The sequence below is a fragment of the Leptodactylus fuscus genome, chromosome 4, assembly GCF_031893055.1.
Source record: "Leptodactylus fuscus isolate aLepFus1 chromosome 4, aLepFus1.hap2, whole genome shotgun sequence".
NCBI lineage: Eukaryota > Metazoa > Chordata > Amphibia > Anura > Leptodactylidae > Leptodactylus > Leptodactylus fuscus.
Genome location: NC_134268.1, coordinates 162,278,810 through 162,302,426, shown reverse-complemented (window position 1 = coordinate 162,302,426; position 23,617 = coordinate 162,278,810). Strand labels below are relative to the sequence as shown.

Genomic DNA, 23,617 nt, shown 5'->3' with positions numbered 1-23,617 from the left:
ATGAAGAATGATGGAAGTAAAAGAATCGTCTGCCAAGTACATGGACAAGTGATATGGTGTACTGGTGACTGTGTGTAAATAAATTGCTTCTACCATGTGCCATAGGGATGTCCCATCCATTCAAACTATATTACAAGCAATGCTTATATCATAAGATCACGTAGAGGAAACACAATAGTGTCATTCATAGTAACATTTTGTAACCCTAGCTCCTATATCATCATGGCCGCTGAGGTCTAATCGGTTTCCTTAGACAGTTCTTAATGAATTGAGTTTATTTACATGATGCCATCGTTCCCTGTTAATATTGGGTTAGCAGTATGGGAAGATTGTACTGAGAAGACTTCACAAGCCTTTGATCAATGTTTTCATGTTCATGTTGTATCTTGGCCCAGATATATAATACAAATGACCGCAAGGCCAGCGTACATGGTGCATGGTCTTAGTGGCGATGATGCTGCCTTGTTCAGACAGTGGAGTCCCCGCTGCTACAGTAGTATGTAGTAGCCGTATAAGCTAGCTTGTTTTCTGTGTTCTGAAATGGTTTTGCTTTGTATCATTTCTGCTTTCGTATTACTGGAATGTGACCCGTCCTCTGCTGTCTGTTTTGTGTCACAACTTGTATGTTTCTGTACACAGTTAAGTGTATTAAAGGGTGTTTCATGCAATAAAAATTTGTAGATTTCCTGTTGTTCTTACAAAATGTGTTGTGAAAGTCCGTGTCTTAAGAAACTGCCAGTTCACTTTATGTAGTGCAGATACATTCTGAGCAGTGTAACAGTTTCAAGTTATTGTGATACATCTTTTACAGACCCAGCATTAGGAGGACGCTCTGCCATTGGAGTGGATGCCAAAGACTCTTGCTCTGTCTGATGCATTGGCAGGCGACATCTTGGGATCAGGTTCTGTGCCAGGCAAGTCCCATTCACACACCTGGATTGCCAAAATCTGTCCACTTTGCTTTGGGGGACAGTGTTCTGGCAATCTCTCCAGTCCACCAGCCACCTCCGCAATTTTAGGGAGCCTTCACACGGAGTAAACGCGTGTGTATTTTTGCAAAATATACGTGTAAAAATAAGACTCCCATTGACTTCAATGATATTTTTTACACGTGTAAGAATATGCCTGTAAAATGTCATTGAAGTCAATGGGAGTCTTATTTTTACACGTGTGTTTTACAAAAATAATAGGGAGCCTTCACACGGAGTAAACGCGCGTGTATTTTTGCAAAGTACACGTGTAAAAATAAGACTCCCATTGACTTCAATGACATTTTACAGGCGTATTCTTACACGTGTAAAAAATATCATTGACGTCAATGGGAGTCTTATTTTAACACGTGTATTTTGGAAAAATACACGCGTGTTTACTCCGTGTGAAGGCTCCCTTACTGGTGCATTGCTCGCTGTGGATGTCTCAGTCCCACAATCACTTACCTTCCATCTGTGTTTATGGTTCATACCCATAAAATGCAAAAAGGCTGTTAAATGCAATAATGTCAGGATTCTAACAGGAGGAAACGGGGAGCTCGGAGCAGCGTTTCTTCTCACATCCCTAGCTTTCCCACACCTTGTTCTGATACATTCTTTGTGTAAAGATCTATCTGTTGTGATATTGGGAATATACTGTGTTCTACTAAGGCTCTGTTCACACGGCAGAAAATGAAGAGGAATTTGAAACAGACCTCCACCTCCGATTCCTCTTCATGTTCAGCTCCCTGCAGCAGAATGCAGGACGCCAGATCGGTCCAGGTGAATGAGCCTAGTAAGCCGACTCTCAGCTAGCACACTCACAAAAAAATAAGTGTGCTGCTCGATCTTTCCGCAGTGTCAGAATCAGAGCGGAATCCGCCTCAAAATCAGAGGCAGACTTTTCCATGCGAACAACCAACTCTAATTCCTCTTCATTTTCTCCTGTGTGGACAGAGCCTAACCCGTTAAGGATGTGGCCTAGTTTGGCACTGAGAAAAACAATGAACGGTTGTTTTTTACATAACGAGTTGTAATTTTCTGTTTCACCATTTTGGGAAACAATTATTGATGAAATTTAACAAACACTTTCTTAGTTGCATGGCAAAAATGCATTGGGCATCATAAATGAGCTGTTACCTTTATTTTGGTTACAGCGCTACCAAGCTTACATAGCCCTAACTTTATTATACCACTAGCAGGAGGACCCGGCTTCAAACGGGTGTATCTCATTTTTTGTTTGTGTAGTGGCCCATAAGAATTTCCCAGTTTTGCACTGGTGTATTTTGTATGTAGTTTGTGTGTGTGTCCATAAGCGTCAAGTGATCATGTGTATCTCAGTTTAGATATCAGTGAAAAACCTGCGGTCAGTTGTTATGGAGACCTGGAGTAAAGCTGTGTGAATGTGATCTTGTGTAACAGTGTCATCCACAGTGCGCTACCCCTTTATAGCTGACATACAGCAGTGAAGAAAAATGGCTGGGTTGCTATGGAAACCTGGAGTAAAGCTCTGATGTGTGATACTGTGAGCAGACGCACATATCTAATCCTCTGGCGTGAGGTACTGTGTGCAGATGCTCGTATCTAAGGGAGGGTTCACACGGTGTAACGTGCCGCGTGATGTGGCACGTCTACGCCGCGGGACACTTTGCGGGCCGTACACGCCCCCATTGATTTCAATGAGAGCGGGGATCGTATGCGCCGCGCTAGTTTGCGGCCGCAAAATCACGGCCACAAACTAGCGCGGCGCATACGATCCCCGCTCCCATTGAAATCAATGGGGGCGTGCACGGCCCGCAAAGTGTCCCGCGGCGTAGACGTGCCACATCACGCGGCACGTTACACTGTGTGAACTCTCCCTAATCCTGCGGCGTGTGTAATTGTATGCAGATGCTCGTATCTAATCCTCCGGTGTGTGGTACTGTGTGCAGACGCGCATATCTAATCCTCTGGCGTGTGATACTGTGTGCTGACCTGTGTATCTAATCCACTGATGCGTGTGTCACATTTGAATATCAGTGTTGTATTGTACATGTGGAGTGACCGTGTGTATTGCAGTTGGAATTTGAGTGAAAGAATTGCAGGTTTGTGTTGGCTAATTGGGGGGGGGGGGTCATTGTTTTGGGAATGCTGTATCTCCAGAACGGTACGTCCAAGCGAGTTGAGGCCTCATCTTACACCTTCCCGGACACCTGAGGTATTCTGTGCGCCAAATTTGGTGAAGATCAGTCTAGTCGTTTGGTCGCACATAAAGAACAGACAGACAGAAATCCATTTTTATAATATAGAGAGATTAGTGGAGTTGTGTGAGGGCTTTTTTTTTTCTCTTACGGGAACATCTGTTATTATTGGTACCATTTTTGAATTAATGTGACATACCAAATATAGTTTTCTTTACAGATAAATAATAAAAGAAAAATGGCTTTTTTTTTTCTTTCATATTTTACCTTTTTTTTTTTTTTTTGGACTGGGACTTGAACACAATAGAGGCAAGGGCTTATAGATATAGTTATGAGGATGACATGGTGGCCTTCACTGGACCCTGTCACCATGGCAGACACCAACACCATGTGATCCCAGAAAGGGAGAGGGGGGAGGTGAAGACATATTTACATAGGCTGGTGTAAGTTTTAGGGATGCATTCACAGTGCAGTTTAAAACTGCATCAAAACAGTTTTGGTGAGGATTTCTAATTTTATAAATGAAACATATTTACTTCACACACTTAAGTCGTGAATTTAAAGGGGCTGTATCATTGGGAAAAGTCCTTTTTTTTTTTTTTTTTTTTTCTTTTTGAACTGTAATTTTTATTGAAAGGATTTTTGTAAAATACAATACAACACAAGTTGAAAACATAAAAAACATGAACGTGAAGCAATGCATATACCGTCAAATAGACTGGAAATGTATACACATCACAAAAACCTGAGAGTGGAAATGAGGGGGTGGAGGAGGAAGGGAAGGGGAAAGAGACCATTCAAAATACAGTATGCGTCCTAAGATGACCATATAGCCTGGAACGCCTCAACAGTATGGTAAAGTGTGGCCATCAAGTTCTCCATGCTACGGACATCCTTAACTCAGGCTACAAGATCAGAGCCAGAGGGAGGAGAGGCACTCTTCCATCGGAGAGCAATGAGAGTTTTGGCTGCGGTACAGAGATAAAGAAACAATTTAGAGGTGTGCTTACCCAGGGGAAAAGTCATTTTTAACTAAGCACCTCCTTGCATAACCTTTAGAAAGGCTATCCCACACCTACCTTTTGTATGTAAATTGTAGTTTTTGAATGAGCCCGTTTTTATCCACATGCTAATTAGGCTTCAGCCTACACCCCAGAAGTCTCAGCGAGCACCCTCTGCTATGTGTGTGTGTGTGAGAGCAGAAAGGTTGCTGATGACTCCTCTCCCTGCTGTCACACACATAGCAGAGGGTGCACAATGACTTCTGGGTGCTCGCTGGAGCCTAATTAGCATATGAATAAAAACAGGCTCATTCAAAAACTAAGGCGATTAACATACAAAAGGTAGGTGTGGAATAGCCTTTCTAAGGGCTATGAAAGTATGTGCTAAGTTAAAAATGACTTTTCCCCAATGATAGAGCCCCTTTAAAACCTCTGCTAAAAACCACATCAATTTTTTTTATTTATTTTTTTAAAATTTTAGGTAGGGGTGCCCCAATTTCAAACAGGTTGGGAAACACTATTCTATATAACCATAAGTCAAATCATCCCTCATGCTCCCTCCCCTTCCCCCAATTTATATAGCAATGACCTATCCTCAGGAACTTAACAGGTCAGAACAATCTTACTAAATAATCCCCACCATTTAGGGTTATCACAGTGGCAGCTGCTGTATTGTGTGTATATTGTATGTATTGTACGTGTGCTCTCCGTAGCTTCTACCAACACACAGGCCCACTTTTTTTTTTTTTTTTGTTAGAGACCATGGTTCCATACAAAACCCCATAAATAACCTATTTCTATGTTTTTCAAACCAAACGTGCTCATGCAAGTAAGTGAAAATGGACAGCACACGTCATCCTTTTGTGGTCTGTGTTTTTTTTTGTGAAAGTGAAAAACAATTGACACGGATAGAAAATCAGACACATGAACAGAAAACATGAAGGTGAGGCGCTGTCCCGACGCCCTTGTAGAGCTGCTGTAGCTTCTGCCACCATTTATATCACGTTTGTGACTATTTAACCTTACCTGCAACTAAACTAGTGGATTATTATTCCACTTTTGCGATGTAAACAACTGATTTGATGATAAGCCCCCCATGTAATTTCATGGATAAAAAACAAACAAACCATGCACCTACATTTGTAAATGGGCCAAAGCATAATTAGTACCCATAGAATTTATATCCAACTAAAATTTATTACAGCATGGTGGTGAAAAAATATTTATTTTTTTAGGCTATTTATTTGAAATTCTCCAATAAAATATTCAAGTAGAGCTTTACACTGCGTGTCAGCAGTAGCCTTTCCCTTCCATTACAGAGCGCTGCTTCATGGAGTAGGACTTGAAAGCGGTGTATGATAATCTAGTGCTGTATCACATGTAAGCGCCATGCCTGCAGGATTATCCCTCAAGGTGGAATTGTATTGCAGAGAAATGTCCTGAGAAGTATTACGCTTTATTTCCTTTATCATTGTAGCTGTGACACTTTGATGGGGGTTACACTATTGAAGTCCAAAAAGAAGGGTCCTTCCTGTGCGGGCAAGAATGTGGTAGGGATAATATTGTAAAGTCCTGCAGGTACATTGTCTATTTCCAGATAGCAGAAACCGCATCTGTGGAGACAGAAAACAGTACACTCTCATTTAATAGAATCTACATTTATGGAACATGACAATGGAAGGACGGAATATACAGATGGCATAGGTGCTAAATTGTTTCAGGTCTGACTGCTGGGAACTGCAGCACTTGTTGGGGTGACACGAGCCCCTCACCTTGCACCACACGTTCCCCTTTATCTGTGTGCTGCAGCCAGTATTGCAGCTCAGCCCAATTTACATGTGGATGAAAGTGGCTTTATGTGATCTGACAGATCAGCTGGTTGAAGAGGTGACAGCGTTCATGTTAGTGCTGTGGCCTCTTCACTGAACAGGGAGCACAGCGCTGTACCTTGCTTAGGAACTGTGCTTGGTAATGCAGCTCACCCCATTTACTGAAATGGGACTGAGCAGCTGCTTTATCTATAGGTAGTGTAGCTACTACTACAACTTGTTAACATAAGGTAAGATGTAGTCACAGAAAGCCTTCATCTTGTAAGATCTGAAACCATTCCTGGTTGTGGGGCTCAGTTGGAAATGCAGCAAATTTGCAAAACTACCGTATATACTCAAGTATAAGCCGAGTTTTTCAGCACAGTTTTTGTGCTGTAAAAGCCCCCCTCGGCTTATACTCGGGTCGAGCAAAAAAAATAAAAAATAAAAAATCCGTCTCGAATAGCACACTCCCATAGGAATGAATGGCCGCTTAACCCTCTGCGCACCAGCTGCGTCCATTCATTCCTATGGAGCGTGCTATTCGAAACGGTAGTTTCGAATAGTACTTACTCATCTCTAATAGTTTGTGATTTTTTTTTTTTGTGTGGCCTTTTCTAGCATGGAAAAGGTCACAAAAAAAATGAATGGAAGCAGCCAGCACGCATCCTGTTCAGGCGTTTGGCCGCTTAACCCCCTGCGCGCCGGCTGCGTCCATTCATTCCTATGGGAGCGTGCTATTCGAAACGGCAGTTTTGAATAGTACTCGCTCATATCTAATAGTTTTGTTGTGTGACCTTTTCTAGCATAGGGGATAATAAATCTCCAAAATGGTTACTATTTTTTTTTATGTATATGAATTTATATATCATTTATACAACTGTGTTTAAGCAGCATGTTCACAATTCAAGTAGGTTTCCAATCTAGTAAAGTGATGGTATATACCCGGAGTGTCTGTTCTGATCGATCATCACTGTCCTGATGTTAATGTGTTTTTTTTAAATGATCTACTCCGATTTAGTAGCAGAATCTAAATTTTTGCAGGTCTGACTGACATTTAATGGATCAGTTAAAAAAAACCCCGACACATTAACATCAGTTAGGCTAGGTTCACATTAGCACTTCATTTCCATTTGGGGTTTCTGTCCCCAAATCTGCTTACAAAAATATGGAGAGAAAAGTCCTGCAAGCTTTCCGTTTTTTGGATCCCCAAGCAGACCCCAGAACGGAAAGCCAAACGCTAGTGTGAACGTAGTATCAGTAATCCGTTTTCATATTAGTTTTTTTGCTTTTTTTGGGGGGGGTTCTGTTTTCTGAAAGTGCAGAAAAAAACAGACAATAATAACGGACAGTATAATGGATGCTTGCCCGTTACTGTTAGTTAGCCCTAGACCTTATTGTTAAGGTTTCTGTCCTAAGTCCTGCATCCCGTGTTATTATGTCCGCGAAAAAGAAGGGACAAGTGATGGATTTGGTTTAAATGGACAACAAATAACATACCACTGAAATCAATGGAATTAACAGATTTATGACGGTTCTGTTCCGTTCTCAGCATTTTGTAACAAATACTAGCAGCAGACACTAATAACGGTAGTGTGAACGCCCCATAGTAAGTCTAATATTTCGAGAAAAGCTCCTGGTGTAGGCAGTAACATTTCTATAAGCCCCTATTCACTACACTGAGGACAAAGAGACACGCATTTGGCCAGCACACATCACTATGAAGTTTTTGTCTACCGTATAGGAGTGAATCTGACTGAGCATTTCTATACAGAGGGCCCCCTACTGCTTGATGGCTATCACTGCACTGTATTTGCCACAACTCTCCGTCAGATGTATATGCTGTGAGTGTATAAAACAAACAGCCTCAATATAGTACATCAAAGTCTTGGAAAAGGTATCTCAAAAGATAAGCTGTCTGTTTTAGCAGCTGCCAGTGTACAGGCATTTACTGTAGTGCTTCGATCAACACTGAAAGATGGATACATGTGGTACCTGTAATCTCCGCTGCTTTTCTTCTGGAAGCCTGATGACCCCGGATCTCCAGATGTGGACACTGTTATGACCTCAAAGCCCACGCTGTATTGCCTGCAAAGTAAATGAAAAGCTTATAGCTGCATGTTCTAGTAATATGTGATGCATTTAGAACAGATAAGAGCAGAAGAATACACAGCGGGTGAAATAAGTATTGAACACGTCATCAATTTTCTAAGTAAACATATTTCTAAAGATGCTACTGACATGAAATTCTCACCAGATTTTGGTAACAGCCCATCCAATCCACACAGGAGAAGAAATCAAACCCTAGCTGTCCAGAAATGATGTGTAAGATGTGTAATAATGAGAAATAACACCCGGCAAAATGTACTGAACATATGAAGAAAGAGGTGAAAAAAGCCATGGAAAGTCCTGACACCATCTGAAATCTATCAGGAATGAGAAATACCATAAACCGGCCCCGGCCAGGAGCTCCGCACAAGATTTCAGATTGTCAAAGGAGTGAAAAAAATTATCAGAAGAGCCAAGAACCGCCTGTGGAGAGCTCCAGAAAAACCTGGGATCAAATTGTATCAAAGAAAACTATATAAGTAATGCCCTCAATCTCCATGGCCTGTATGCTCACCCACCACGCAAGACTCCATTACTGAACAAAAACCATGTTCAAGGGTGTTTATAGTTTGCTCAACAACATTTAGACAACCCTGTGTAATACTGGGAGAATAGAGACTGGTGAGATGAGACCAAAATTGAACTCTTGGGATGCCATAATACACACCATGTTTGGAGGCCAAAAGGCAACCGCATATCACCCCAAAACACCATAATAACAGTGAAGTTTGGAGGTGGAACATCATGGTGTGGGGATGTGTTTCAGCATAAGACACTGGCAAACTTCATGTGATTAAAGGAAGGATGAATGGTGAAATGTACCAAGACATTCTTGATAAAAATCTGCTGCCAACTATATAGGAGGAGTCTTAAAGCTTTCATCACCAAAAAAAGCTTTTGTACAAAGTATTACATAAATGTCAGTAAGCTTCTTCAATATCTTTTCCCTGTGTCATTTCTCATTATTACACATAACTTAACGTATGGACATCTATGGATTGATTTTTTCTCCTGTGTGGATTGGATGGATTGTTACCGACATCTGGTGAGAATGTAATGTCACTAGCACCTTTAGGAATATTTGTACTTAGAAAACTGATGATGTATTGAATACTTACTTCACCTGCTGTATACTGGTTTATCCTTATCATTTTTACCTCCAATATTAACCTTTTATAAAAATTCTTATTTTTACCCATACATTCTATGATCAATGGATAATTTACTTATATGCAGCCTTTCAATGTGCTCCAGATTGTGTCCCTCTGATCTTCCTACATACTGGATATAGCAGAGAAGCAATCTTAGTTGACAACAGGAAATCTTTTCATCTGTACGGCTGCTAGACTATAGCTGAGAGTGTCCCGCACAGGCAGAAATACAGGGGCTTTCAATACCGGTGTGTATATCTAGGATAGACATGGTGAGCTGTAGTTCAGCGGCTGCACTGATGAAAGCAAATCACACAACAGTGGGCAAATCAGTCACGTTACTATTCTGTTACATCACAAGGAGGCCAGGGGACTCGTGGATAAGTGGAACTGGCCAAAAATTGTACAAGAGTCATATTATGTAACGTAATAGTCTTTGCTCATCTTTACAATGTTGGTCCTGCAGTGATGATGTCACATTCGTGCACCCACTGCAGCCAATAACTGGCCTTAGCAGTCACGTGTACATACAGCATGTGACAAATGAGGGCAGTGTTTGGCTGCAGTGGTGTAAGAACAACAAATGTATAGGAAGGACTTCATTCACTTACACAGTCTCCTATCTGTGAACAATTTTTGAAAAATTGAGGTTTTGTCGCTACAGACACTTATGCGCTAACTACAGGATAGGGAATAAGTGTCAGATCACTGGGGCCAACTGCTGAAACACCCCAAACAATCAAGAGAATGGGGACCCAAAATCTTCCTGCAGCCTCCATGTAAGATAATCCAGTGCACTTGCCCCACTGGGGTTCCATTTACTTCTATGGGGCTTCTGGAGATTGGGGACCCATAAGCTCCATAGAAGTGAATAGGCAGGAAAGTGGTGCTTGATTCAGAGGGAGACTTCAGGGGAATTTTTGGGCCTCTGTTCTCCTCATCGTTGGGGGTCCCAGTGGTCAGACCCCGAGCAGACAAACACATATCTGCTACTGTCTGCATAGGTAATAAGGGTCTATAATGACAAAACCCCTTTAGTGGTAGAATATTATTAAAAATAATATAGTTACTGCTCATTTACATTTGTCATAAAATATTAGTAGAATTCACAATATACTATATAAGACCGATAACCAACCTTGGTCCTCTGAGCTCAACCAGTAATGGTCCAGCCTTGTCCAAGTTAAACTGATATATGGGGTTATTTTTGTGGGTATCTCTGAAGTTACCGCAGCCTCCCGCACTATGGCCTTTCCACTGGCCATTAATCTGGAAGAAAATATACTTGTTAATCCTACACAAAATGTCAGCCATGGTGCCCTATAACCCGCTGGGCACATCACTCTTACCCGTCTATTGATTGTATACGGTGTTGGGATCTTGGAAAATGTAAACTTGCAAGCTGCATACACCTAAAATACAAAGCCAATAACATTGACATCTTTCATGCAAGAAGATGGGGTGCAACCTATTATGATAACCCACAGACGGGGTATATATATATATATATATATATATATATATATATATATATATATATATATCTTCAGACTTTTTAAAATGGGGTTGCCTCACCATAACATCTTATCATCTATAGAACAGCATTTGAGAATTTTTTATCACTGGACCCTTATTCTCATGACTGGTGTGGTTTGAAGCATAGCACCCCCAGTGGCATGCCAGAGTACTGCAGCTTTGCTCCTATTCAGTTGAATGTGAACAGAGCTGTAGTACTATTGCACAGCTGATATACAGTGGACCCAGAGCTAGATTGCTAATACAGATAGCTGTCAATCACTGATAGGACTTCACCCCCAACTAGATTACTAAAAGATTCCAAGCACAGAAAAAGCAGAGCTATATAAATGACACGTTCTACAGAATCTTTTTTCCAAAAAACCTCCGTATCAATCTGCTCAACTGTTCCTGCTACTGCCTAAAGAATTATACTACAATTTTGTGGCGACAGGTTTCCTTTTAGTCTCTCACAGCAGCACTCCATGAAAGTTAATGGCTTCTTTTGGGGCACTGCCACCTGCTGAAAAGTTGTACTCTTCCACTATGAAAATAGATTGGGGCACTTTCCTTGCGCCCCTTGTAGTCCAAAATCTGCGGTTAATTCTTCTTCACTTCTCTTTATCTAGTTTACCCAGCACTTACCCTAAGCGTGTAGAGAATAGTGTTCTGCTTTTCATACTGAGACACCACTAAAGTAAATGTGTGGGTTCCAGGGGTGGTCAGAGGAATCTTTGTAAGGTAATGAGGGCTGTTGATCCGTATTCCATCGATATAAGGAGCAGGATCAGCTGTAAGACACAACAAAAAGCGTTCATTAAACAGCAACAGTTATAATGCACAAAGGATGTGTCAATTATGCAATGGAAAAGATACAAGAAGTAAATCTATAGCATGTAATACCCTTATAAATAGGGGTGTAGCCAGCAAAGACTATTCGCCATTATCACATTATGCTCCATTTCTGGAATGCATATACACAAGGTGGTGAAGGACAGAGAAATGATAGTAACCTGCCTAGCAAGTAATGCAGTACATGAACCCTTAAGCTGGGTTCACATGGGGATTTTTGGACCGGATTTTGATACGGAAACGTCCTCAGAATGCAGTCCAAAAAACGCCTCCCATTGACTTCATTGGGAGCTGTTCACTTCCGCCACAGCATCTTCGACGCAACACCTCCCTCCTGACTAGGCCCATTAGTTTGGGCCTAGCCTGGAGCGGAATGCCGCAACTGGATGCCGATGCACTGCACCGGCATCCAGTCACGGATAGCTGTTTTTTGGACCGGGTTCTGAGGCGGTCCAAAAATCCCCGTGTGAACCCAGCCTAACTGGTATACAAGTTATCCCCTATCCCATGGGATAGATGATAAAGAGATTGTCTAGGCAGGAAGAAATGGGAAAAAAAACAAAACATACCCACTTGTCCCAATGCTCTAGTGTCACCCAGCACGGCTCAGTCCTGTTACTCTGCTGTCTATTTTTGCCAGAATTCTCTGCCAGCTGTGACATCCCATGTCCCTTTCCTTAGGCCGTTCCTTGGCAGTCACGTGACTGCTGAGGCCAATCAGTGGCCTCAGGAAAGGACATGGGAGGTCACAGGTAATATATAGTAGTACACAGCTTTCTCCTAGCAACCTGAGTCTCTCAAATAATTCTGGTTTTGTGATCACAGCTGGATTGTCCGCTGCTCTGAATGAAGCTGTGGTTGGGACAGACCACTCCATTCATTTCAATGGGAGTGCAGAATATAGCCAAAGTACAGCGCTTGACCTCTCTGGTGTTCCCACAAAAATGAATAGAGCAGTGTATATCTTTTTTTTTAATGTAGATTGTAAGCCCTATACGCAAACATGGGGAGAACATACAAACTCCTTGCAGATGTAGTTCCTGGCGAGATTCGAACCCAGAACTCCAGTGCTGCAAGGCTGCAGTGCTAACCACTGAGCCACCGTGTTGCCCCTTAGAGCAGTGCATATCTGTCCCGATCACTGCTCCATTTGGCACGGATAGCAAAACACCACCAATTCTCCTGATCAACAGGGGTCTCACTGGTTGGACCCCACCAATCTACAAATCATTCCCTATTCTGTGGATAGAAGATAATTTCTGAAGATGGGAATCTCCTTTTAACAATGAGGCAGCGTTTTCCTAGCAACAAATCTGTCTCAAATTACTCTGTGCTCACGCATAGGGTTAAACTGGCTCCGGATCTGAAAAGGGTTAACAGTACGTGTGCCGCACTTGTTACTGCCACATTATGGAGAGTTTAGTATTCATACCTATAACTATTACAGTACAACTCACCTGGGTAGTAAACCTTTTTGCCATCATTCTTGTAAACAACCAATGTAATGAACTCTCGATTTTGTGCAAAGTCATCCTACAAGAAACAACATCATTTTAGTAGCTTCTATCTACCTACCTACCTGGCCATCCCTCCCTATAATTCCTGATTTAGACACTAGATTTTCACATTGTTATACATTTAAAATAATACTTATTAATTTAATAAAAAGTGATCATTTGCATATTGACAAAATGGACGCTCTGGTTCACAAGGTAAAGACACTGTTTGATTCTGGTGACCCTAACTAGCAGGGCTGGATTAATATGCTGGATTCTGGATATAGCCTACAAAAAAACTGTAGCGATAAAAAACAAAAAAAATAAAAAAAATAACCACATTTCCAATTTTTGGTTCCGATCCTTTGTGCAGATAATACATCACACACAATTGAGGACATGGGTGTATTGGGTCCATGTGATAACAAAAGTAGTGAATATCTGTGCACAATCTCTGCGTTATCATCTGGCATGTCACAATGTACAATATGGACAGTAACAGGTGACCTGGCAAGGTGCAGACTTCCCATTAATGTAAGAACGGCCGGCTTTGTTCTGGTTAAATATTTACATGCTCATGGCCTCAAGGAGTGCCCGTATAATCGCTCAGAAATATCTGTGACACAAACTGTACATTTCTCAACTTCAGATTGTAGATTTATACATCAGAGAATATTGCAAAACCATCTGCTTCTTCTATGACGTCCCTTCTGATCTGGAGATCAGGTAGAATATTTAATAACATAACTATTCTCACATATTTTACATGACATCATATTCAATATTATAATATTTCTGTACAATTGTGACAAAGACCTAATAAGAGAGAGATAAATTATGTGAAATTCCAATAGTGAAAACTTAAAGGGGTTGTCCAAGACCCCACACGTATTGGATACTGATGACTTATCTACAGAATAGGTCATCACTGTGTGATCAGTGGAGGTCCAAAGCACAGCCCCCATACCAATCAGCTGATATGACTGCTGGAAGATGTATACAGCTAGAAGCAGCTCTGCTTCTATTCACATTGGCTTTCCAGTAGTATATAGAACTGCCTGTTCCCAAACCCATGAAAGGTCCTCTTTAATGCACAGCCAGGTGCAGATTCCCAGGTGTTACAATAGCTGGTCCTATGGAGATGAGCTGAAAATCTAGTTGGATTCCATATTCAATTCCATTAATGTTAGGAATTGATGATATTACATGGCAAACTAAAAAAACTGGTGATCTGCAATACAAACCTTATCTGTGATGTGTCTGCTAAGCAAAATCCACACTGCAGCTCCGCCCTTTGGACACTGCACATCAAGTCTGTACTGAGGGTTGTTTGCAAGACTGTAAGCGTCTTTTACAGGACCCTGCTTTGCATCCCATGTACTGTAAAATAAAATATTACAATATGTAATGGTTTCCTCTTTTATAATATTAAATAGAAATAATAAACAGCCAGTTATTTCTTTGTGCTGGTGGGAGACTCCAGGAAGCAGAACTCAGCAGGGGCCAGGGCTGTCTGGAGGCCTAGAGGATTGTGGAGGGCTATAATTTTTTTTACTTTAACATGCCCCTATTAGATACACTTTGTTTTCAGCGGATAAGGCCACATGCTGCAAGTTCACAATGGGTTAGCTGCGGAGAATCACCAACATGTCTTGTAGTGTAGTGTAGTGGATGGGAATTCAACAAATCCCATATACACACTGCAGAAAAAACCTGTAGCACAAGTCACTTTTGAACATGCACCATGTCGAATATTGCTGCTTGTTCGGACATTGAGCAGTGCAAAAGGTGGAAACCTGGCCTAGCTGCATAGGAAATGGCCTGTGAACTCACAGCACAAAGCAGCCAATTTCTGCTGGTTTTTGCTGCAGGTTGGTGATCTGTGGGATGTCTGGTATGGATATTGTGCTGCAGACTCACAGTGTGGAAGCAAAATGTCTGCTTTATTTAAGCTGAAAAGACAATGGTGAATCTCTATTGAAATATATGGAAATAACAGAGAGTCCCCTGCTCAAGCCACCCCCTATTAAGATCCAGAATGGAGAGCTGTAGTTTGTGAGACACAGTCTTTAATGGAAGATGGAATCAGGAAGCTATAAATTGGTGTTAGCACCACAATTACAGTCTTCTGTTCATTTCTGTTTCAGATTTCATTCAGGAGCAATTGAGGTTTGCAGAAGGTTTTGCTCTTTGCACTACAAAAGGTGAAATCTGCAATTTATCTGTTAGAAAAATCTGTACTACAGGTCAATTCTTACTGCAGATTTCTCCGCAGAGTGTGGATGAGATTAGCAAAATCTCATTCACTTTGCTGGTACTGTAAAATGCTGCAGATTTTTGGCATGCAATTCTTTGACAGAAAATCTACAGCGTACTTCAATAATGTGAACAAATTCTCAATCTGTACAGAAAGGGTGGGATCGCAGCCATCTATAGCAGCAGTAAAGAAAGAAGAATAAGAACAGTTTTACAACAATATCAGCAGAACAATACTACTGGTGATTCTTACAAAGAGGAGGATGAGCACAGAATTATAATCTGAATAAGTAGATCCATATCTTGGCTAACATCTTATTAACACTCTCTGATCTTTCTCCTTCTCCACTTTCCTCCCCTAGTGTTTCAGTATATTCCCTTCAGTAAGGATCCACGTAGTCTAAAGCTTGTGACATCGCTAATCACATCGCTCCAGCCTATGTGTCATATGTAATGACTCACACTACTCATTTCCAATATCCTCATCACCGCTGGATACCAAATGTTAGACGGGGAGAAATCAGGAATATTACCAGGTCTGCTCAGCAGTGCACAATGTTACAGAAGGAGGAGAAATCCTACCATGAGTTACATAGGTCTGAAGTCATGACGACTTTATACTTTTTTGACACAGTAAAACAATGATTAAAAGACATTATAACGTTTTCCAGGCTCCCAGGTGCTTTACATACTGATGACCTATCAAACGTGATAGATCATCAATATCTGATCAGTAGAGGTGCAACATTGTCAAATTGGCTGCCTCTGGGAGCCCCAAGCTACTGTGATTTATGGAGTAAGTAATTGGAGCAGAGCTGCAGGTTCTGTCCACTGTATAAAGGTACCACTAGAGTACTGCAGATCTTCTATTACATGAAAAGGAGCAAGGCTTCTTCCTGCCCTGTTGTTTGCTGTAGCTTCTGGTGCCTGTGGATAGCTTATCAGTATGAAAACTATAGGGGGAGCCAGAATATAGAATAGGCTTCTTCACTGCTTTCCAGGCACTGCACCATACACTTCATAGATCAAGTGGAGAGAGCTACATGTAGTACCAGGCACAGCCAATACAGAATAGTCAGCACTGTGCCTGGTAATCACCATGAAGATCAGTGGTGGTGCTGAGAGCTGAACGTATACCAATGTAAATGGACTATCCAAACTGTGCACTTTAGAGATGAGTGAGTAGTACTCGATCGAGTAGGTATTCAATCGAATATTATGGTATTCGAAATACTCGTACTCGGTCGAATAACACGCAGTAAACGCAGTAAAAATTCGATTCCTCTCCCACCTTCCCTGGCGCTTTTTTTTTTTTTTTTTTAACACCAATAAATGTGCAGGGGAGGTGAGACAGGAACTAGGACAATGTAGGAATTGAAAAAAAAAGAACGTATACAGTCATTGGCTGGCTAAATCAGGTGACCTCCACTCTATAAGAATAGTGGGTGTCAAATTCGGTTCAGATGCGACTGTGAAATAGACAGGGATAGACGTTCTGCCAGGGTTAGCTAGTAATTAGAATTATTTAGGCAGGAATCTTACACTAACAGCTCTTATAAGAGCTAAACTTCCATCTACCACTGCTTGAAGATTGTATATATATACCATCTGTATATACAATCTTTTTGCAACTAATTTTCCCAAAAGCCCTTGTTAAGGCTCCAATTACGTACCACCTTTTCCCCCAATCTACCTTTCCCAGCTCCTGTCCTATACCTGTTGTAAACTAGGTGTATACTTGCTATACAGTACGCTTATATACATCTAACATACATAGGTTTGTGCTCCCAATATACCTTTCCCATCTCCTGTTTTCCATCTCCATCTCAGCTTAAGGGCCTCTAACTTAATTTGGAAGGGCTCATCTCAAGGGTCACAAAAGTAATTTTTGGAGGTCTCACCACATCACACACACACACGCACACACACACACGCACGCACATACACAATGACAGTTAAGGGTGGGGGCTGTTGGATTTCCCATTGCCTATTCCATCTGTGGTTGTCATGGGCAAAGTGATTTAAAGGGGTGCATGCTAATGTTTCTTTAGCTTAAAATTTGTCTTTCTGTCCATACTAATGTGGAGGAAAGAAGGTTTCCAAGTATTTTTCCACTTCCCATAAAGGTTATATTGAGTTTTGAATGTCTAGTTGATAGGCTGTGATAGCGGCGTAATACTGGGAATTGGGCGTGTTAGATGCCCCCAGGCATGCTTCCCCTGCTCTCGCATTTGCATTCCAGAGGTGTTGTCATCATTTCCTGAGGTGTCATTGTAGACTTGGTGACTCCAATTGGTCGAATTTTGAGTTCCCTGAAACGAGCATGTTTTTCCCATACATTATAATGGGATTCGATATTCGATCAAATAGTCGAATATTGAGGTCTACTCGAGTCGAATTTTGAATTTTCGAATATTTCACTATTCGCGCATCTCTAGTGCACTTGTGTTTCCATCACATAACCACAACAGATTTTTATGCTATGCAAATAATCATTAGAAGAACTATATTAAATATCCTTGATCTGATAAAACTTTAAAGGGATTCTATCAATGGCTCTAGTGATTTTTAACTAAGCATATATTTGCATAGCCTTTAGAAAGGCTATTCCACACATACCTTTTGTATGTTAATCCTCTCATCCGTTTTTGAATTATCCCACTTTTATTGATATGCTAATTAACCAGCACAGAGAACCAAAGTTCACTGAGCACTGTGTGTTGTGTGTATACAGGGGGAGGTGAGAGCAGGGAAGGCTGATGAGTCATCACCATCAGCAGCAGCCTCCCTGCTCTCACCTCCCCCTGTTTACACACATCAGACAGTGCTCAGTGAACTTTGGTTCTCTGTGCTGGTTAATTAGCATATCAATAAAAGTGGGATAATTCAAAAACGGATGAGAGGATTAACATACAAAAGGTATGTGTGGAATAGCCTTTCTAAAGGCTATGCAAATATATGCTTAGTTAAAAATCACTGGAGCCATTGATAGAATCCCTATAATATCAATGGAGCTAACGTGTTTCTCCAATAATAAGGCCTACCCCGAAAATTAGCCCTAGCATGATTTTTTAGGATTTTTGGAGTATGCTTGAAATATTAGCCTTACTCTGAAAACAAAACCCTACTCTGAAAATAAGCCCTAGCTACATTACATTAAAAAAAAGTATCCAGGCAGCTATACATGTAAAAAATAAATAGAATGCAGCAGAACAGATTCAGTAGACCCTTCATCATGAAAAGTCGACACCCCCAAAAGAATTGTACCCCAAAAGAATAGATAAACCTTGATAACTTATATGACCTACCTGTGAATGCATGTTGACTCTTTAAAAAGACTTGGATTCCAGCTCAAATAAATGACATCATAATACTGGCACAGGTCTTCCCATGTGATCCAGAAAATACCTAAAAGTATAATCACATTTATTATAGATATGTCCACTGCTAAGTTCATATATCTATGAACTTCTTAGCTGCATCATGCCTGCAGGTATTTGCAGTTCCGTGTCCCTGGACCTCCTATATCATGTTCTCTTGGGCTTTTCTCAGCTATTTGTTTCTTCTGTACATAAACCAGCAGTAGTTATAATGGATAGAAGAAAGGAGGGCAAAACACTTCTGATTGTACATGCCCACAGCCTGAGAGAGACATGCAAAACGTGCTGCAGCTATAACGGGACTATCAGCAGCAGAAAAACCTGATAGGACACCATGTAAGACGTCTTATACAGACAGAGGAGATTGCCTAGCATGAGCCTGCAGAGATTTCAACATTTTATGAAAACTCAGGTACTCTTTGACAAACTTTAAGAACAAATTGGAAATATGTTGCAAACCAGTGGGGATTTAATCATCCACATCAATGATGAGAACAGGGGTCTCTTGTACTGTCGCTCAATTTACATTGAGGTACAAGGGATCCTATTCTTGTGTTTGGGGACAGGGAAAAAGTTATAAACTTGGCACAACCCCTTTAAATGATATCTGTCATGAGCAAGAAAAACTCTTCATCCATGGAGCCTCCAAAGAACAACTGACAGCACCGTGTCTGCAAGAGCCAACACACCAACTGGACAAAGTGATGAGCCATTAATGACACACTTCAGGAATAGGACCATGCAAGCTGGTTAAAAAGTGACTGGTGTGCAACGTGTGAACCTGGCCATACAACCCACATAAAGGTTTGCAGGTCACACAGTTAAAACAGCACTTCCCTTGGTTGTTACAGCGGTGTCCCCTATCCTCTGGAAATAAACATTTTCTGTCTTCCTCTGTACTTCCCTGACAACCCCTTTCCAAATTTTCTCAATAGTCGCAGCAGCTGCCCAATGGTCACAGTGGCCACTTACTTTATCAATAGTCACCATAAACCTGCCACTTCCTTAATTCCCCCCACCACACCCCTCCCAGTAGTCACAACAGGCTTCTCAACAGTTACCTCCCTGTAGTCTTAACAGGGCTCCCCCTAGTTACTGCCTACCATTTGTCCCAGCAGGAGAATTAAGATAAATTACCATTGTCAATTTTTTGCGCAGTCCGGGGGTCAAAGTTTAAGTATTTCTGTAACTCCGGTGTCCAGCTTCTCTCATCTTTCTCACAAAAACGACCTTTCCACCGTAAGTGGCTCCACGGATTTTTCAGCTGGAGAAACCGCAATGTCTGAAAAATAAGAAATACATATCTAAGATTTTTCCTTTGCTGCTTTCAAGAGGCACTTGAACATCAATAGATGGCTGGGTTTCCTTGACCCTGCAACTTACTTATTTACATTGTAACATTTATTTGATTACGTAACTGCATGCCCCAGTTATTACTATATTAGTAATATTAGAGATAAATAAAAATGTAATGCAATCTGGAGCCGCACAATTCCATTAATGAAGCCTGTTGCGCTCATTCATCATAGGATGCAGAACTTTCTCTTCTGACTGAAAACTAAACTAACATAATGGAGGCGAGCGTCAGGAAACTATTTTTTTTTTATATACTGGAATGAATGGAGATGGAGTGTACTCGGTCTGTGTCAGTCATTCCAGCTCTGGTTAAGTCCATTGTTCTCACCCTATGATGGATGGGAACAATGGGCTTTATTAACGTAAATGTGAACTTAACTTGACAGTCATTACTTAATATCACTGCACATTCAGGGCTTAGCAGTTTTGTGGGCAGCCCCACTCAGTGATTATTCTAGAACTTTTCAAAAAAAAAAAAAGTTATTATATTAGTCTGCTCAGGACCTCTTGTACTATAATATACTGCCTGTAAATTTCACAGCATTTTCTATGTAATAGGTTGTTTTCCTAAATAAATACATTGCTACAGCACAAAGTTGCCACTAGAGGGGGCTGTTATTAACTCGCATTAACCAGTAACACATAAAAAGACAAACCAATCACACCGAACCTTGTATTCTCTTATGTCCAAGACGGCATAAGCGTGTGTAGGTACCAAGCCCCATTTTTCACCTTCCTCTTCAGACATCACACCCGTAGCTGTTGTAATAAGTACATCGCCTTTGTGAAATCTGAAATGAACACATATAATTACATATTTTCTATAAAAAAGAAAAGTTTAACATATCACCAAAGTATAGTAGGACAGAAAAATAACATAGAATAAAACGGTTTCATTGGTCATTTGTGGTCAACAACATAACAAAAATAATGCATGTTAGTAACGAAAGTGTTATAATGGACTAAAAACTAAAAATAAGAGGCAGATATTAAATGTCTGGGGATGCGGTCAAGAAATGAGCTTTCTTTATTATATTTGTTCTTTGCAGTTCAGCTCTACTTCTATGATAAAATAATAGTAGCAAATAGAAGTTGTGGATGTTGAGCTGTAGCACAACTAAATCCCAATTCTACTAAGAGTATGTGGATAGTGATACTGGTGGAAAGGCCAATAAGACATATGTTTATAATGGGCCTGACACCGCCATGACAGATGCTTCATCCTCTTCTCACAGCAGTATCAGCAGTATCAGTACCCAGAAAGGAGCCAAAGCACAGCAGAGGTGCAAATCTATCATGACATCCATCTTTCTGCATACAGTGTGTGAAAGAAATAAAAAAGAAAAGAACAAAATATAAAATCAAGACATAAAACACATTTATTTCATTCAGCCAGCAGATGATCCAGAATCAAAGGTATTTTTTTTAAAACTCTTTTTTTTATTAAAAAGTTCATAACTTGATGCTACATATGGGGTCAGATTAGAGTGGAAATACCTGACAGGTTCCCTTTAAATAACCTATGCATATTATCTATATGCCAGAAATAACCTGTGCAATGACATCATCAAAGCATTGATCAATCCCGCACGTTACACAGGAAGAATTATGGTTCATCCCTCCTTGCAGCAAGACCGTAATGCATGAATACTGTGACTACAGCTCATTTCAGGTCCAGACATATTATAACACCTTATTAAAGAGGACCATTCACCTCCTGAGGCACATGCAGCTTTATATACTGCTAGAAAGCCGACAATGCGCTGAATTCAGCGCACTATTGGCTTTCCCATTCTGTGCCCCTGGTGAAGAGCTATCGATGTCGGTACCCTAGCTCTTCACTGTCAGAAGTCAGTCAGGAACGCCCTTCCTCACAGTAGTGTCTACTGCGCTGTACTGTGAGAGGGGGTGTTGCTTACCACCCAGCGTTGTCGCTCACTGCTCTCACAGTACAGCGCTATAGGTGCTACTGTGAGGAAAAATGTTCCAGACTGACTGTCAGAAACGCCCTTCTGACAGTGAAGAGCTACAGTACGGGCACCGATAGCTCTTCACCAGGGACACAGAATGTGAAAGACGATAGTGCACTGAATTCAGCGCACTGTCAGCTTTCTAGCCGCATGTGCCCTACGAGATGAAAGGTCCTCTTTAAGATATTCATTAGTGGTCTGCAATAGTGTAACAATACCTAAACTCACACCTCAATACATTCCAAGTTTAAAGGGGTTTTCAAGGATCAGAACAGGAGACTGTAGCTTGAAGCAAGTAGAACACATTTGGCATTATACCTTTGGTACAGCATCCTAAATGTGCTTTCTTTGTCAAAGGCTTGGTTGTCAGAGTGCATAGCAATCCTCTCTGGTATCCATCCAGTCAGTGCATGCAGGTCAATGTTCTGAAAGACACGTACCACACAGATGTGAATTTGCATTGTAACAATGCTTATGGGGCCATATAACAACTAACCAATGAAAAGAAATAATTGATCAATGTAAAGACAGAATTACACTCCATTGTCTGGAGAGTGTAAATAAGCCCTAAACATCTCACAGCAGTCACATCACACTACTGCTGATAAACCTAAATGTGCACAACACAGATGCCTAAACAACCACAGAAAGATAATAAGAGAGTACTTACTGAATTAGATCCTGGGAAGTCATAACCTCCCATCACTTTCATGTAGGCTTTTTCAATTAGAGATACCCATAATTCATTCTTGTTGTTAGAATAGGAGCACAACAACTCTCCATTATGATCCACGGGCAGAAAATCATCTATGATCACCTGTAAAAATACAATAGATATGACAATACAAGGAACAATTACAGCATACCTCATGTAAGACAAATGTATAGGAACCACTTTCAGGAGTACAATGAAGACTTACCTTTCTAGGTACACCATTAATGTGCAGCTTCACCATGTATTTCCCACATGGGTTGTATTCCGGTTCTCCTTTCTTGTTTTGTGGGTAGATGATGCTAAGTAAAAAAAAAAAAAAAAACAATATATTGGTATACTATCAAAAAAGTAGCTTGAAAGAACAGTTTTATAAAAAGGCTATCAAAACAGTTTCCTGTAACTGAATTTCTTTACATTTGTAATTTTACATTCTACAAGATATGAAATTGATCATTTAAAGATTTTGATTTTGAGACATTGAGTTGTAACCCAGTTGGGTTAAGCAGTGTCTCCTGAACCCTGATGCTCCTTGGAACCTGGTCAGGAGATAAGAGCTGGATAGATCTCAAACAGAGTTCAGCCTTTTCAATACTGCATTGTATGGGAGTAGCTGAAGCCTGCAGACAATGTTTTTACCAGACAATGTCTTAAACCTAACCTGACTTCCCACTGGAAAAAAAAAAAATCTACAGGTAAAAACCTCAGAAACCACTGACTTATTTGTACTAGCCTCCATTGGGGTGGTATATGTTGTTATACTTTTTTTTTGCTGTTTGGAAAAGTATGTCAAATGCAGCACCATTAGCATGTCTATATCCACTACTACTTATTTTTACTGTACATACAAAATGTTATAACAT

General features: G+C 40.8%; 1 protein-coding gene across 1 annotated transcript in view; it reads right to left on the bottom strand.

Moving 5' to 3' along the window:
• Positions 1–4,921: 4,921 nt before the first annotated feature.
• CAPN7 (calpain 7) overlaps positions 4,922–23,617 on the bottom strand; it is a 49,669-nt gene continuing 30,973 nt past the window's right edge. The window contains exons 9-21 of the mRNA XM_075271298.1: positions 22,963–23,056; positions 22,713–22,859; positions 22,361–22,467; positions 20,743–20,863; positions 19,854–19,998; positions 18,645–18,744; positions 14,325–14,460; positions 13,042–13,117; positions 11,378–11,523; positions 10,567–10,629; positions 10,356–10,486; positions 7,953–8,045; positions 4,922–5,762 (exon numbers count right to left, since the gene is read on the bottom strand). Coding sequence (XP_075127399.1) covers positions 5,618–5,762; positions 7,953–8,045; positions 10,356–10,486; positions 10,567–10,629; positions 11,378–11,523; positions 13,042–13,117; positions 14,325–14,460; positions 18,645–18,744; positions 19,854–19,998; positions 20,743–20,863; positions 22,361–22,467; positions 22,713–22,859; positions 22,963–23,056 — 1,504 coding nt within the window. The 3' untranslated portion in view covers positions 4,922–5,617. The remainder of the gene's footprint in view (positions 5,763–7,952; positions 8,046–10,355; positions 10,487–10,566; positions 10,630–11,377; positions 11,524–13,041; positions 13,118–14,324; positions 14,461–18,644; positions 18,745–19,853; positions 19,999–20,742; positions 20,864–22,360; positions 22,468–22,712; positions 22,860–22,962; positions 23,057–23,617) is intronic.